This window comes from Piliocolobus tephrosceles, chromosome 16 (genome assembly GCF_002776525.5).
Source record: "Piliocolobus tephrosceles isolate RC106 chromosome 16, ASM277652v3, whole genome shotgun sequence".
NCBI lineage: Eukaryota > Metazoa > Chordata > Mammalia > Primates > Cercopithecidae > Piliocolobus > Piliocolobus tephrosceles.
Window position 1 is genome coordinate 57501435 of NC_045449.1, and position 16307 is coordinate 57517741.

A 16307-nucleotide genomic window follows, 5' to 3' on the forward strand; every position below is an offset into this window, starting at 1 on the left:
TTTTTTCCCTTTAGTGATATTTGGCAAATATTTAATTCAGATTCATGATCCCTAAGTCAGAAGGTTTTTAGCTACCTTACAGTATATAATCAGGAAAAACTAATTAATTTGGTATTAGCTTATGTATATAATTAAGAAGGTAAAATTTTTAATTAAAACGTCACATAGTATATTCTAAAGGCAATAATGAGTGATTTTGTTATTACTGTTTACAGTTGTTTTACTTTATTAACCCAGGTAGTTGATAGTGCCTGTTTTATTGAGAGTTGTATGCTTCCTTAGGAAAACATTGCCTATTTTTCTTAACATTTAAACTTGTGTGTCATTGAGAATCTTCTTCTCACCTGTAGTGCCACTTACCTGTTTCCTAGGTACTTTGGCCTGCAGAGAGGAGTGAATGATGGGGAGCTTTCCTTCCTAGTTGGTATCCAATGCTACGTCAGCTATATTGGGCGTGTTTGATGAAAATTTGTCTATGGCATTCTCCCTTGTGGTTCTGTTTTATCAGCTAACCTCTTTTCTTCTCGTTTGCATCTTGTTTACCAATTCTTCAGAATTGGTTCCTAGAGATAGTATAAGGCCCTAGAACTTTTCCTGTCTGTGGTCTGCTAGATAGAGCCTTCCAGAGTATTTCCTGCCTTTAGGAATCCTGGGGACCGCAAGGGAAGAGGAGTCCTTTTGTTTCATGTTAAAACAGAAGGATTAGTTTAAAAAGCTGCTTTTGTTGTTGTTACCTTACAGTACTGGAGGTATATAAACAGATAAGGGCCCGTTCTTACACTGTTTTCAGATGTTATTCTGTCTTACTGTGTGAGTTCTCCCTTGCTATAACTCATTTGTATTCAAAGCCACTTTTGGAAGGAGCATTTTACCAGAAGTGAGTCCCCTCCCCCATGCTTGAGCCTAATGACCTCACTTTCCTTCCTGTCTTCCTATGTAGAGTGTGCTTGCTAACATTGCTCCAGTTAGCTGATCTTTCTCCACACTGGACTATTGGCATGAATATCAGTTAGTGGGTAAAAAGGGGAAGCTTTCTTGAATTGGAAGGCCCAAAAGGACCAGGCTGGGAAAAGAAGGGGTGGAATGGTCACTGATAGTTCCTTGAAGGAGGATTCCTTTTTAGGACTCCTGCTTAGAGCCTAAAAGCCGTGATGAGGGAAGTCTTGATGTTTTGCTGTGCCTGCTGCTGCACTGTTAGAGTGAAGTCAGTGGTTAAGAAGGCAGAAGACTGTAAAAAGGATTGACTATTTGTTAGGAAGTAATCTTAACAAGAGGTACTAGATCTTTGGATCCGTGATTTACTTCAATGTTGTCAAACTTATGTTGCACGAAGGAAACAAATTATTAACCTCAGTGTTTTTGTTTTTAAAGAAAAAACACAACAACAGCAGCTCAGCCCTTCTGAACAGCCCCACAGTAACAACAAGCTCATGTGCAGGGGCCAGTGAGAAAAAGAAATTTTTGGTAAGGATCCAGATTACCTGTTAAAGCCAAAATGTACTTTTAAATCTGCTACTCATGCTGCAACAGCGGAATTCACTTCCCGAACAAGTTGTTTGTAAAAAGTATTGGTTACCCGTGACCTGTGTTCAGTGCTTCTAGTCACCATTTCTCACAACAGTATTATTGATAAGCAGCCTCTATCAGTGCTGTCCAATAAACTTTCTGTGATGACAGACATGTTTTGTATCTGTGCTGTCCAATGTGGTATTGTAGCCACTAGCCACATGTATCTGTTGAGAAACTAAGGAACTAAATTTTAAATTTTATATAATTTTAATTAATTTAGACAGCCACATGTGACTGGTGGCTATTGTATTGGACAGCACAACTTTAGGTACTATGTAAGGGACTGTTGATTTATTGGGCAAGAAATTATGTATATGCTTGGAGATGTGTAGAGATTCATTGGTATGTTCATTCCTTACACACGTCATGAGTTTCTATACATTGTGATAAGCTAATAATGGGAATCCTATCTAAGATTCTGTTTTAGGAAGAATGTGAAGATGTGGAACTAGTATGGCTGTTTAGAAATTGAAGCTCAAAGTTTTATGTTAATATGGGCAAAAGGGGAAATAAAATGCTAAGATAGCTTTTCCTCTTAATGAAGTCAAGGTTATAGAATGGCCTGTCCTGGGAAGCGTAGCAGATGTTTCACTTCTGATCAAGAAAGATATTCTTCAGCAAAATTCTGAAAGCAGAAAAAGCCAAAGTCTCAGCAAATGCATCTCTAGGAAAGACGGGGTAAGAGGCAGTGCGGGGAAGATGTGGGGGAGAGGTATTTATAGCCTAATATAATGAAAGGAGCCTGGTGATATTATTATTTAACATAGGACTTTATAATTCACAGAGTTACACATTTATTATTATTATTTTTGTTAGCCTTGGCCTGAGATAGAATGAAACAGTTTTCTTCATTACCACTTCTTCTACCAGAAAGTCCATGCTTAGGAAGAGAGAGGAATGAAAGATCAAAACCTAATTTAAATGGTGAAGAGTTGCCAAATTTGGTTAAGAAATGTCTAATTGGATTACAGATTCAAATTGCAGAATCCTAGTTGAAAGAAAAGTAAGCATTTTGGCTAGCTGAAAAGGTTGTTTGTTTATTCAAGGGTGGAATGGTGCTGGCAGAGGCTAACAGCCTTTCACTATGAGAATGGCAGTGCTGGCTACAAGACAGAGTTGAGACTGGCACAGCTTCATGGGGTTCAAGCTTGGCCCAGCAAGGAAAGCCAGAGGAGTTGTGGGTTCATTAACAGGATTATTTGGGGGCTGAGGCCTGGAAGAACTGAAAAATCTAATTTAATATCTCTGCTTGGCAAGACTTGAGACATCCCCTTCCCTAAGTAAACAAGCTTGGTAAGTAATTGAAAAAGAGAATGGATTTGAGAACAAATAGGCAGCTATGGAAGTACATGGGCAATGAGCTATTAACTATTTTCTAGGAGGTAGATTCTGTATTCTCTGTATTCTAGGAGTACAGGAATACTGTACACTAGGGGCATTCTCTGTATTCTCCCTTTTGTATATTGGGTCTCTGGAAGCCTACAGCATGGTTAGAGCTGACTGAATATTCTTAGATGTGTGGCACAGCCTACGTGTGGCTGGGTCCTGTGGATAGTTTTGCAGGCCATGATGTGCAGTGTCCCTTTAGCAGTCATTAACGCACAGTGCATTATCAATGGGTGTTAGTTCTCTATGGGTCTGACAACTTAGTATAGTGAAAAGAGTGCTGGCCTAATGACTGAACATGCTGGAGAAGAGCTTGTCTGGCCACAGGGACACAGCCCTGCAGATCCAGCATGTGTCTCCCATGCGCCAAGTGGAGCCCCCAGCCAAGAAGGCAGCCACACTAGCAGAGGGTGACAAGGACAATGACATTGACCTGTTTGGCAGCGACAATGAGGAGGAAGACAAGGAGGCAGTCCGGCTGTGGGAGAAGTGGCTGTGGTGGTATGTGAAGAAGAAGGCCAGGAAGCCTGCGTTGGTGGCCAAGTCTTCCATCCTGCTGGACGTCAAGCCTTGGGACAATGAGACCAACATAGCCCAATTGGAGGCCTGTATGCACTTCATCCAGCTGGACGGGCTGATCTGGGGGGGCCTCCAAGCTGGTGCCCATGGGCTTTGGTATCCGGAAGCTGCAGATTCAGTGTGTGGTGGAGGATGACAAGGTAGGGACAAACTTTCTGGAAGAGGAGATTACCAAGTTTGAGAGCATGTGTAGAGTGTCGACATTGCAGCTTTCAACAAGATCTGAAGCCTTAGTGTGTGTCTGTGTGTGTGCGCGCGTGCGCACACGTGCAAGTGCGTGAGGCTCTGCCACGATTAAAAACTGAGACCAACCAAAAAAAAGAATGCTGGCCTAGGAGTCATAGAGTTGTTACTCATGTATGAACGCAGGGTTTTATAATTTATAGAGTGCTTTCAACAACAGTTAACAACAACACTATAAGCATGTGTATAAAGTTTACACAGCTTTTACACAAAGGTATTGAGTAGAGGCAGGAAGTAAATCCCAAGTCTTCTGATTCCTAGTCACAGTAATTTTACCATGTGTAAGTCATATAACCTTTCTGAAGTGAGTTTTTCCATCTGAAATATAGACTTAATACTCACTGTGTCTACCTCTTAAGATTGTTGTAAGATCATAGACAGAATGTGAAATATTTTGTACATTGTAAAACAAATGTACAAATGTAAAGTTGTAGTGGTTATGTCACTTCTTATGTTTTGGCACTGCAGGTATGAACTTTGGGGAAAGCTTCTAACTAGAACTATCCATAGTGTTGTGGAACTGAAAGGATTAAGGTTTTTCTATCTTTATAGGATCATCATTACTGTTTATCTGATGATCTTTGCAAATTTCTGAAGCTAGCCTAATTTCTGAAAATCCCAGTGGAGGAAGAAATGGAATCCTTATTTCCATGGATTCCTTTTCCCTTGAATCTTATCAAAAGGGTAGGTAGATACTTGAATAGAGGCTGGGTTCTGGATCTAACCCTCCAGATGTTCACAAGTGGAATCCTTATTTCCATGGATTCCTTTTCCCTTGAATCTTATCAAAAGCGTAGGTAGATACTTGAATAGAGGCTGGGTTCTGGATCTAACCCTCCAGATGTTCACAAGTGGGTGCTTTAGAACAGAAAAGCTGCTTTCTTCATGATAGGTACAAGCAGGGCAGGGCCTTGGCTGTCATTTCTAGGGGAAGAGAATTCTAGGAGCTGTTCCCCCAGCAGGGTCAGTGATTGAACAGACTGTCTTTTGCTTTCAGTGTGAAAGACCTGGCTCTTCAACACCTCCCTTCTCTTTCAAGGGTTGTTGATAAGATGGGCTGGCTAGTTTCAAAATAAGATATAAAGCAACACACAAGCCTGGCATTATAGTTGCTTTATAATCATCTCTTCCACTGATCTCCTACAACTTTCCTGAGTCATGCTTAAAAATAAAATTTTAATTTTTGTTCTATATTTTTTTCCTTTCATTCACTTACTCTCTTTGGCAAAATAAGGACTGCAATTCCAGAAATGTGGGGAGGCATTAAAGGTATGTAGCAAATGCAGGGAGAGAAATCAGTACAGAATCAGAGCGAGGATAAGAATGATGGCTAACTGAGGCCTTTTTCAGGTCAAATTATTTCATAAACCTTTGGTTAATAAATCCTGATTTTTCTGGATTCTTGAAAGCTTTTTGGGCTACGTGTTCACCTGTTGAGTCCAGACTGTGAAAAGGTCATTTCTGCTTTAGTGTTCTTGTCAGTTATTCCTATTGTTCCTGCTGAGTTCCTGAATCTGTAGCTCAGCCTGGCGGTCTGCACTGTCTCTCTCCTGAGCGTGACTCTCACTACTGCTCTCACCGGATTGTCTGTGGTGGGCAGGGGACATGAAGCTGCTTAGACCTGAATTTCTGTACTAGAACTTTTTTTCTCAGTAGCTGACACCCTCCATTCAGTTTAACATGTACTTATGGTCAGGCTTCTCAGACACACAAAAGAAATGTATGTCAGCCGGGAGTATTGGCTCACGCCTGTAACCCCAGCACTTTGGGAGGCCGAGGTGGGTGGATCTCCTGGCCTGGCCAACATAGTGAAAACCCTGTCTCTACAAAAAGACAAAAATTAGCTGGGCATGATGGCAGGTGCCTGTAATCCCAACTACTTGGGAGGCTCAGGCGGGAGAATCGCTTGTACTTGGAAGGCGGAGGTTGTAGTGAGCCGAGATCACGCCACTGCTCTCCAGCCTGGGCGACAGAGCAAGACCCCATCTCAAAAAAAAAAAAAAAGGAAAGACAAAAGGTATGTCATATTCCCTGTACCCTAGGAATCATGCAGTCTTACTGGGAAGTGAGGACTACATGAAAAAAAGAAATAAAGTACGATATAACTGCCTCACTGTGTGGTACAGAGAGTAAGCGCTATAGAAGGCCAGGAAAGTGAAAGATGAGCCTGGGCCAAAAGAGCTATGGAGTCATTTCAGGTGGAAAGGCACTTCAACTAGGCTGTGAAGGAAGTATAAACAGTTAGGTGGAACGGAGGAAGGGTGGCACTCCAAGTCAGGAAACAGAATGATTAAAGACCGTGGGGAAGAAGCAAACATGGCATGTGTCAGGAAACAAGGTGAGCATTGATCTGGCTTGAAGGGGGGGTTCCTGTGGGGAACAAACAGTGTGAGATGTTCAGGTAAACTGAGTGAACCTAAATCCCAGAGGGCTTTGAGTGATATCAGAGAATTTAGACTTTATTCCATAGATAATGGGTATCACTGATTACCTTATGAACAAAGAGGGAACATGGTGAAAAAGGTGATTTAGATGTTTGGAACTGTAGAGGAACGCAGAGTGGGTTGGAAATGGGGAGCTGAAATGTATAAAGGTGGCTTTAGGACTCGGATCAAGGGGAAGGGGTCTCATTGAAGGTGATATCAATGAGAATGGGAAACAGAGTCTTATACTGGAGGCCTTTGAGAGGAGAACTGGAATTTGCTCCCTGGCTGTGAGGGGGAAAAGGAAGGAAAGAATCAAGCATTACTCAGAGGTGTGAGCCTGTGTAGCCAGGAGCACAGCAGTACCAATGTTAGAAATAGTGACACTGAGCCAGGCATGGTGACATGTACCTGTAGTCCCAGCTACTTGGGAGGCTGAGGCGGGAGGATCGCTTGAGCCCAGGAGCTCAAATCTGTAGCACACAATGATCGTGCCTGTGAATAGCTACTGCCCTCTAGCCTGAACAACATAACGAGCCTCCATCTCTAAAAAGAAAGTAATAGTTGAGAAGGGAGACTAGTTCAGGAGAGTAATTGATGTAGATACATATGGCTAGATTAAGTTTGAGATTACAGTGGGAAAAAACCTCAAGAGTGTGTGAGGTATATGTATATGTGTATGTTGATTTTTGCAGGTCCATAATCTGTTATCTGCAGTTCTGAGATCCAAACATTACTACAAACTAAATGGGCGTTTTTAGTTTCTGGTTTCTATTTATTATTATTATTATTATTATTATTATTATTATTATTATTTTTTGAGACAGAGTCTGGCTCTGTCCCCCAGACTGGAGTGCAGTGGCGGGATCTCAGCTCACTGCAAGCTCCGCCTCCCGGGTTTACGCCATTCTCCTGCCTCAGCTTCCCGAGTAGCTGGGACTACAGGCGCCCCCCATCTCGCCCGGCTAGTTTTTTGTATTTTTTAGTGGAGACGGGGTTTCACCGTGTTAGCCAGGATGGTCTCGATCTCCTGACCTAGTGATCCGCCCGTCTCGGCCTCCCAAAGTGCTGGGATTATAGGCTTGAGCCACCGCGCCCGGCCTATTTATTATTTTTTAATTTGTAGCAGACTCATTTGGCAACCAGACCTGTCCTGAATAGACACAAGGCAATTTATAGTCTTTCTTTATTCTACTTATTGTGAGTATTCGTACTTTTCATTGCAAAAATTAGGATAGCAGCCGGGCGCGGTGGCTCAAGCCTGTAATCCCAGCACTTTGGGAGGCCGAGACGGGCGGATCATGAGGTCAGGAGATCGAGACCATCCTGGCTAACACGGTGAAACCCCGTCTCTACTAAAAAAAATACAAAAAACTAGCCAGGCAAGATGGCGGGCGCCTGTAGTCGCAGGTACTCGGGAGGCTGAGGCAGGAGAATGGCGTAAACCCGGGAGGCGGAGCTTGCAGTGAGCTGAGATCCGGTCACTGCACTCCAGCCCGGGCGACAGAGCAAGACTCCGTCTCAAAAAATTAAAAAAAAATAAAATAAAATTAGGATAGCTTGGATAAAAAGCATGTACTCTGTTAAGAAATAGACTCCAAATCTCAGTGACTTAACACAGTATGCCCAATACAAGGAGCGGGAGAACAGTGTTGCCCAGAGTCACTTAGCAACCTGGATTGAGGGAGACTCCTCTGTTCTAGGACATGTGCCTGCCAGGGAAGAGAGTATAGAACTTGATTCTGTCCCCAGCTCTTGGTCAGAACGAGGGACAAAATCCCCAAACTAACTTTTAAGAGGTGCAGGAAATACTTGAGCATTCTGCCTTTACCATAGTAGTACTGTCTCAGCCACCCTCCACTCCACTCCCTGGGGAGACATCACGTGATTTATAGAACATGTACCATACTACCCCTCTAAATCCAAAACATGCATTCTGAAACACTTTTGGCCCCAAGAATTTTGGCTAAAGGATAATGGACCTGTATTATCATTTACCAACCACTTGTATATAAGGTACTGTTCTAATCACTTTACCCAATTATATGTTTTTAATTATTTTGATAATTCCATGAGTTGGATACTATCATTCTCACTTTACAGATGAGGAAACTAAGTCATAGGTTAAGTATGAGGCTGCAGTGCCATTACTTTTTTTTTTTTTTTTTTCCTAATACGGAGTCTTGCTCTGTCACCCAGACTGGAGTACAGTGGCGTGATCTCGGCTCACTGCAACCTCCACTTCTTGGGCTCAAGCAATTCTCCTGCCTCAGCCTCCCAAGTAGCTGGGATTACAGGTGCCCATCAACCACACCCGGCTAATTTTTGTATTTTTAGTAGAGACGGGGGTTTCACCATGTTGGCCAGGCTGGTCTCGAACTCCTAACCTCGTGATCTGCCCTCAGCCTCACAAAGTGCTGGGCTTACAAGGCAACCATGCCCAGCCTAGTGCACTTAGGTTTAATGGCAAAAACTGCAATTACTTTTGCACCAACCTAAGTTTGAGGTTATACAGCTAGGAAGTTGTAGAGCCAAGATTTGAAGCAGGCAGTTGGACTCCAGTGCTACATTCTTAACAACTACATATTGGCCTCAGATACGTGGCAAGCAGATGAGCCTTGCTTCAGAGATTGGGGCTAGATACAGAGATTGAGGAATCTTCTATTTAGAGGCCCACTGAGAAGTTGTGTGCAGAGCAGGAGAAAGCCAGAAGTCAGAAGTCGCAAGGTTGAGGAATGGTCACATGTTTGGGGAGGAGTGGGACAGGGCATGAACAAGAGGAACCAGCAAAGAAGCAGAAGTGGTCAGAGTGGTAGCAGGTTCCCTGTGCTGGGATAGGGTCACAGAAGTTGGAAACAAGAGTTGGCCACCAGTGTGAAATGCCTCAGAGAGGACAAGGAGAATGGCTGGCTGGAAGGCATTGAATCAAATTATCTTTATTTGAACTTCCCTTATCTATGACTTATTATGGTCAACCTGACAGGTGAAATTCAGATTTAGGAACTCAGAAGATTTGGGCATATCATGTGGTTCATGGAAGCTTGTAAGGCTGTCGTGGCATCAAAGAAGCATCTTTGTTTACACTGCTTTTTGGTCACAGGCTCGGTTAGTCTTAAGTAGCAGTGATTTGTGGTTTGGAACAAAAGTTTAATTCCCTTTCTGAATAAATTCATGTAGAAGAGTACTCAGGTTATGGCCCATTATGAAATAAATTTAGTTCCTTCAGTTCCATAAAGGGACTGAGGAGATTCCTTCATTAATATATCTAAATATAATATCCTAGGGCTGGGCGCAGTGGCTCACGCCTGTAATCTGAGCACTTTGGGAGGCCAAGGCGGGTGGATCACTTGAGGTTAAGAGTTCGAGACCAACCTGGCCAACATGGTGAAACCTTGTCTCTACTAAATATACAAACATTAACCAGGCATGGTGGTGCATGCCTGTAATCCCAGCTACTTGGGAGGCTGAGGCAGGAGAATCACTTGAACCCAGGAGACAGAGGCTGCAGTGAGTTGAGATCGTGCCTCTGCACTCCAGCCTGGGCAACAGAGCGAGACTCTGTCTCCAAAAATAAAAAAATAAAATTAAAAAAATAAATACAATGTTGTCCCAGTTTAAGAATGAAAGCTGTTATTTATTTTTTTAACCTAATTTTTTTTTTTTTTTTTTTTAGTTTATTTTTGAGACAGAATCCTTGCTCTTTCACCCAGGCTGGAGTCCAGTGGCTGATGATGGCTCACTGCAACCTCAAGCCCCTCGGGCTCAAGCAATCCTCTTGCCTCAGCGTCCCAAGTAGCTGAGACTACAGGCATGTGCCCCCAGAACCATCTAATTTTTGTATTTTTTGTAGAGATGGCATTTTGCTATGTTGCCCAGACTGATCTCAAACATCTGGGCTCAAACAAACCTGGGCTCCTCAAACCTCGGCTTCCCAAAGTGTTGGGATTAAAAGCGTGAGCCTTGGAGGCCGGGCTCGGTGGCTCAAGCCTGTAATCCCAGCACTTTGGGAGGCCGAGACGGGTGGATCACAAGGTCAGGAGATCGAGACCATCCTGGCTAACACGGTGAAACCCCGTCTCTACTAAAAAAATACAAAAAAACTAGCTGGGCGATGTGGCGGGCGCCTGTAGTCCCAGTTACTTGGGAGGCTGAGGCAGGAGAATGGCATAAACCCGGGAGGCGGAGCTTGCAGTGAGCTGAGATCCGGCCACTGCACTCCAGCCTGGGTGACAGAGCGAGACTCCATCTCAAAGAAAAAAAATAAAAACGTGAGCCACCACACCTGGCCCAAAACTTTTAAAAATAAAAAAAAAAAAAAAAAATTAGACAAAAAAGAAAAAAAACCTGAGGAAATATGTGAATAAACTATGGACTTTAGTTGGTATATCAGTATCGATTAATTAATTTTAACAAAAAGAAATACACCATACTAATGTAAGATATTAGTAATAGGGGAAACTGGCTGGGTGTGGTGGCTCATGCCTGTAATCCCAGCACTTTGGGAGGTTGAGGTGGACAGACTGCTTGAGCCCAGGAGTTTGAGACTAGCCTGGGCAACATGGCAAGACCTCATCTCTACAAAAAGTTACAAATTCGCCCAGTGTGGTGACATGTGCCTGTTTGTAGTCCCAGCTACATGGGAGGCTGAGGTGGGAGAATCAGTCACCTGTGCCCGGGAAGTTGAGGCTGCAGTGAGCCGTGATCGTAACACTGCACTCCAGCTTGGGTGGCAGGAGTAAGACCCTGTCTCAGTAATAACAATAATAATAACAGGGGGAACTGTGTACAAAGGGGAGAAGGGTATATCGGAACTCTGCTGTATATGCTCAGTTTTTCTGTAAATCTAAAACTGTTCTAAAAATAAAATTTATTAATTAATAGAGCTACAGCGAGGTATGCTGGGCGATAGGCAGGAACAGGTAAAAGGATGTGTAACCCACCTGCAGGGGCAGACAGGACTACAAAGTTCATAGAGCACTCAGGATACTCCAGATCCAGTTGAGGAAGTAGTGTGGGAAGCTGGAGACCACACATCAGAGCATGGCAACTCTGCTTTGGAGGACTCTTGTCATGGTAACTATTTAGAATTTCAGGGCAACGGGAAAAAGAAGATAGTGAAAAACTGCTCTCAGTGCCTGTGTGACTTAAGTTGTAGCATAGCATGGTAGTTAAGAGTCAGACTTCCAGGGTTCAAATCCTACCTCTTCCTTTACAAGTGATATGACCTGACCTTGGGGGAACTTACTTAATCTTGTTGTAACTCAGTTATTTTCTGTAAAATAGAGATAATAATGGTACTTGTTTTGAGGATCGGTTTAACTAATATATGTAAACATGCTTAGAACAATGGTTGGTTTGTGGTAAATGCTCAATAAACATTAGTTATTATCATTGTTATTAATGGATAAAGTGGTCCATGTGTTATCTTAAAGGATAAGAAGGCTATATCAGGGTTGTATTTTTTTTGAGACAGGGTCTCACTCTGTCATCCAGACTGGAGTGCAACGGCACTGTCTCAGCTCACTGCAACCTCTGCCTCCTAGGTTCAAGTGATTCTCCTGCCTCAGCCTTCCGAGTAGCTGGGATTACAGGTGTGCACCGCTACTCACGGCATAATTTTTGTATTTTAAGTAGAGATGGGTTTCACTGTGTTGGCCAGGCTGGTCTCGAACTCTCGACCTCCAGTGATCTGCCCGCCTCGGCCTCCCAAAGTGCTGAGATTACAGTTGTGAGCCACTGTGCCTGGCCTTTAATTGCCATTTTAAATTAATAAAGTAAATTTTCTCAGTTTTAATTTTGAATATGGTATATACCAATAGATATAATCCACATAAGCAAAAGCTCTTTGGGGTCTTTACTAATTTTTACAGTGTAAATTAGAAACACTCTTGTGATTCATTGAACTGGAAGAGAAGTCTACTCCCCTAATGCCTTGGGAAAAGGGAGTCCTTTAGGCACCTACCCTTCCTTTCAAACTCACTCCCTTTTCTGTCATCTTCTGTGTTTGCTATGTGTTCCTCATCTTCAAATACTCTTAAGCCCTCTTTCTTCCAAGCCATAGCCTATTAATTTGTCTTCTTCAATATAATTTTTCTTCATTGACTATGACTTCATTCTCTCTTTTATCTCTATTATTTGCTGGTTTCCTGCCCATCTTTTCTTTTCCTCTACGCCTGTTCTTCTGTAATATCTCTCTCCTTTCCCTGTCATTTTTTAAACTCCCTCAAGTTGTTTGTAATATCTCTTTTGGAATATCTCTTTCTCCTTAATTTGTTCTTTGTCATTTTAACACTTCTACTTCCTCTTATTTCTCATGTTTATACTTAGTTCTGTTCTTCAATTAATTCAATCACTTAACAGATATTAAGCACAAATATTATATGCCATTTCCTTTTCCTGGCACTGGGGATATCGAAATATGATAGACCTTGGGAGGCTGAGGCAAGAGAATCGCTTGAACCCGGGAGGCGGAGGTTGCAGTGAGCCGATATCATGCTACTGCACTCCAGCCTGGGTGACAGAGTGAGACTCCATCTCAAAAAAAAAAAAAAAAAAAAGAAACATGATAGACTTGATCTCTGCTGTCCTGCAGTTTACAGGCTACTCATCATGGTCATTTTGGAAAAGGCTGGGGACTGTGTATAAGGTCCTACTTTACCCCCATTGGGGTAGCTTTGGGAGGGTTGTGGGAAATCAGTGATAGTGGTACCAATGGCAGCAGCAGCAAAAAACAAATTTTGCATGTCTATTATGTGTCAGGTATTTTACTTACATTTAGTTGTAAGTTTTACTTAGATTTACTTACATAAGAACTCTGCAAGGTATGTTTAGGCTGACTCTACAGGTGGAAAAACTAAGACTCACAGAGGATAAGTAACTTGCTTGTGGTCATATAGCTAGAAAGCATCAGCAGCAAAATTTCTTTTTGTCTTCAGTCACATCAGCCAACAAGGAAAGATACCCTGGTCAGGAGGTGATAGAGTGGGAGAAACTACCAGAGCCAGTTGTAGAAATAGGGTGTGTATGAAGCTAGAAATAGCACGTCACAGCATAGAAACTGAGCTGGGCAGCCACCTCAGGATCTTACCCTAAGAGCTTTGTTGCCCCTGATGTTAGAACTGGATGTTTTAACTCATTGGAAAGGAATGCCCATGCCTATCTGGGAAAAGAAGCTGGACCAGGAGCCATCAGGGATGTATGCCTAGTGTTGCTAACGGGCTGCTCAAGGCTTTCTTGGGAATGGCAGGAGTGAAACATTCCAGAGAATTCTCTAACCTGTCTATCATTCTTTTTGGCAGAGTGACGTCAGAATCAAGTTTGAGCACAATGGGGAGAGGCGGTAAGTCTGCCTTCTGATGAGTAGTTGTGTTCATGTATGCCAAAGTTCTCAGATAGCATTTAGTTCATGGAAGTCATTCTCCTGATCCCTGTGGGGCCACTGGTTGGGTAATGGGGTGGATTGGGCATAAAGGGAGGAAAGTTTCACCCTTGTCTTGGCCTGCTAATTGAACCTTGTTCTTATCTTATCATTGGAAGCCATTTCAACTGCTGATGTTTTACTGTTCTGCTCTAGTCTGCTGCTGTGAGGTCTGACATTTTGTTAGGAAGTGAGGACTCCGGCCCTACTCAGAATCATGGCTTTCAGACACACTGACACTGTGTCACTTGTGGGCTTTAGAGGGAGGGCAGGATTCTCCTGTGATATGGTGCCATTACTATTCCCAGTAGAGCAGCCCTGGCTTTGTCCACGTCAAGGGTCAGGTTGGTGAATTAGAAGTTTCTTCATGATGTGTCTAGGTCATGGGAAGCTGAACCAAGTTCATCAGTTGTAAAAGATTTTAGCTCCTTTGAGGACATAGAAAGGGGGAATTTTTTGGTCTATGTTCTGAATCTTACCTCATTAGGGAAGTGAAAGTAATGTTACAAAACTCTTCTGTCCTTTTCTCCATTGTCAGTATTTTCGTTATTGTTATTTTTTGTGGGAAGCCAAGGTAGAAGTTCTCAGTAGAAAAAATGTGACTGTACTTAATTTCTAAAGTTACTTAAGGAAAACATTCAGAAAGCATACAGAGCTCTGATCATGGGATATTTGGGACCTTGGGTGTTTGTGCATGTGTGACACATGTACACATAAATGTGCCTTTCAGTGTTTTTTCCATTATTTGCCTTTCTCTCTCATTGATATACCCCCCACTCCCACCCCCAGCTTTCCTTTGCTTTGAGCATTTGGACAGGTGAAAAGCATACCCATTGGTATGAGGTCTTCCTACTTTAAGAGTCTCACCATAGGGCCTTAGTACCTCCAAACATTCTTGACTCTGGTAGTTCTCTGCAGTTGGTACCTTTCAGCCTGCTTTGCAGCTGGCTCCAGAGGAGACCTGTGGCTAGTATTCTCCCTTTAAAATACACATTCACAACCCTACAAGGTTGTCAGAGGCAGCCCGGTGGAAACATTGTGGAAAGTGTGGTCTGCAGAGCCAGGGTCCTTCTGCTCCCATGTGAGTTCCAGGCCTGGAGGGAGGAAGGTCTGAGCTCTGTCCCCAGCTGCTCTTCCTGTGTCCTGCCATTAGCAGATAAGTTAAATTGTCACTTCATTGTTGCTACTTTTCACACTTTCCAACCTAAGTTTTAAAGGCATGGCCAAACTCAGAGCAATAGAGAGTTTTCAATCAAAAGCTCAATTGTGTTGGAGCCCAATTATGCAGTTAGGCTCTCCTGAATTCCCTGTTCCCAAAGTGGTATGCAGTTACAGTGAGCAGGCTTACACTGAGAAAGTATATGTGTTTGGTTTCAGAGAAGCTGCCAGATTGAAACCACAAATATTTAAGGTGGTCAGGCAGGAATGGCCTTCTGAAGCCCTGAGCAGCAGAACATTGCTATCAAGGTTTTGAAAACGGTGCATTATCTTTTTATGGAGCTGTTTTCAGAGCCATGGCATTTCAGTGTTTGCGTACTATGTGTGGAATTGAGGACTTAATGAAGTTGGTGCAGGGAAGCCAACAGAGTTAGTGCTCTGTGCCACATAGCTCTAGTTTCATGTATTTCATGTCAGGATTTTGTGGAGAATGTCATTGTGGGCATTTTTAACTTTTTACCGGGAATATGAGTAGTATTTATCTAAATGTAGGCCCTTATAGAATTAGAATTCACAGAAAAGAGGAAGGAAGTCATGACTTTTCCCACTTATCCATGAAAGGTATTCATTCTGATGGGCTGACTTTCCGTTTACTTTGAGAATATGGGGACCAGACCCCTGACTGTCCTCCCTCTTGGCTTCAGGAGGGCTGGGGAGAAGGATTGTAGATTAAGATCTCCTTCCCTTTGGAAACGTTAATGACACACTGATGGGGGTGGTTGCATGGGTGTTAGACCTCTCTTTGAAGCACTGGCCTAAAAATGCCCGTTATTCAATAGGATGGCAGCAGCTTAGATCTTACCTAATCTGGAAGTCCTGGCCTCTGATCTTGACCAGACTTTCAAGCTGTTTTTGTGGGTTTTGAATGGCTCATTGCCAGGCCAAATGCAGAAGATTTTATTTCTGATCATGATCCTTTTTCAATAGTGTGCTAGGGACATCTGAGTGGACTTCTGGTATTTTATCCAGAAATGCTGGACCCTTTTGAACTGTTGCTGAGGCCTTGAAGAAGGAGGGGTATGATTTGCTATTAGGAATCAATAGAAAGCTATCCTTTCAAACGGCTTCAGAAAACACCTCTATCTAGAGAATCCATCTAGATAGCACCTAACAGTATCACTGCTTGGGACAGTTGATTTGGAAGAAAAAAATATAAGAATTATAGTCTGTGCCAGGCGTGGTGGCTCATGCCTGTAATCCCAGCACTTTGGTAGGCTGAGGTGGGCAGATAACAAGGTCAGGAGTTCAAGACCAGCCTAACCAATATGGTGAAACTCTGTCCCTACTAAAAATACAAAAATTAGCCGGGTGTGGTGGCTGGTGCCTGTAGTCCCAGCTACTCGGGAGGTTAAGGCAGGAGAATCACTTGAACCCGGGAGATGGAGGTTGCAGTGAGCCAAGATTGAGCCACTGCACTCCAGCCTGGGGGACAGAGTGAGACTCCATCACCAAAAAAAAAAAAAAAAAAAAAA

General features: G+C 43.0%; 1 protein-coding gene and 1 pseudogene across 4 annotated transcripts in view; both read left to right on the top strand.

Annotated features, from left to right (window-relative positions):
• The window catches only part of MAP3K3 (mitogen-activated protein kinase kinase kinase 3), a 74362-nt gene that overhangs the window by 11698 nt on the left and 46357 nt on the right, over nt 1-16307 (top strand). For 2 of the 4 annotated variants that reach the window (XM_023193973.3, XM_023193974.3), the window contains exons 3-4: nt 1372-1464; nt 13499-13539. In XM_023193973.3, the coding sequence (XP_023049741.1) occupies nt 1372-1464; nt 13499-13539 (134 nt within the window). The remainder of the gene's footprint in view (nt 1-1371; nt 1465-13498; nt 13540-16307) is intronic. The other 2 variants (XM_023193975.3, XM_023193976.2) reach the window with 1 other exon arrangement.
• Nucleotides 1473-5629, top strand: LOC111527601 (annotated as a pseudogene).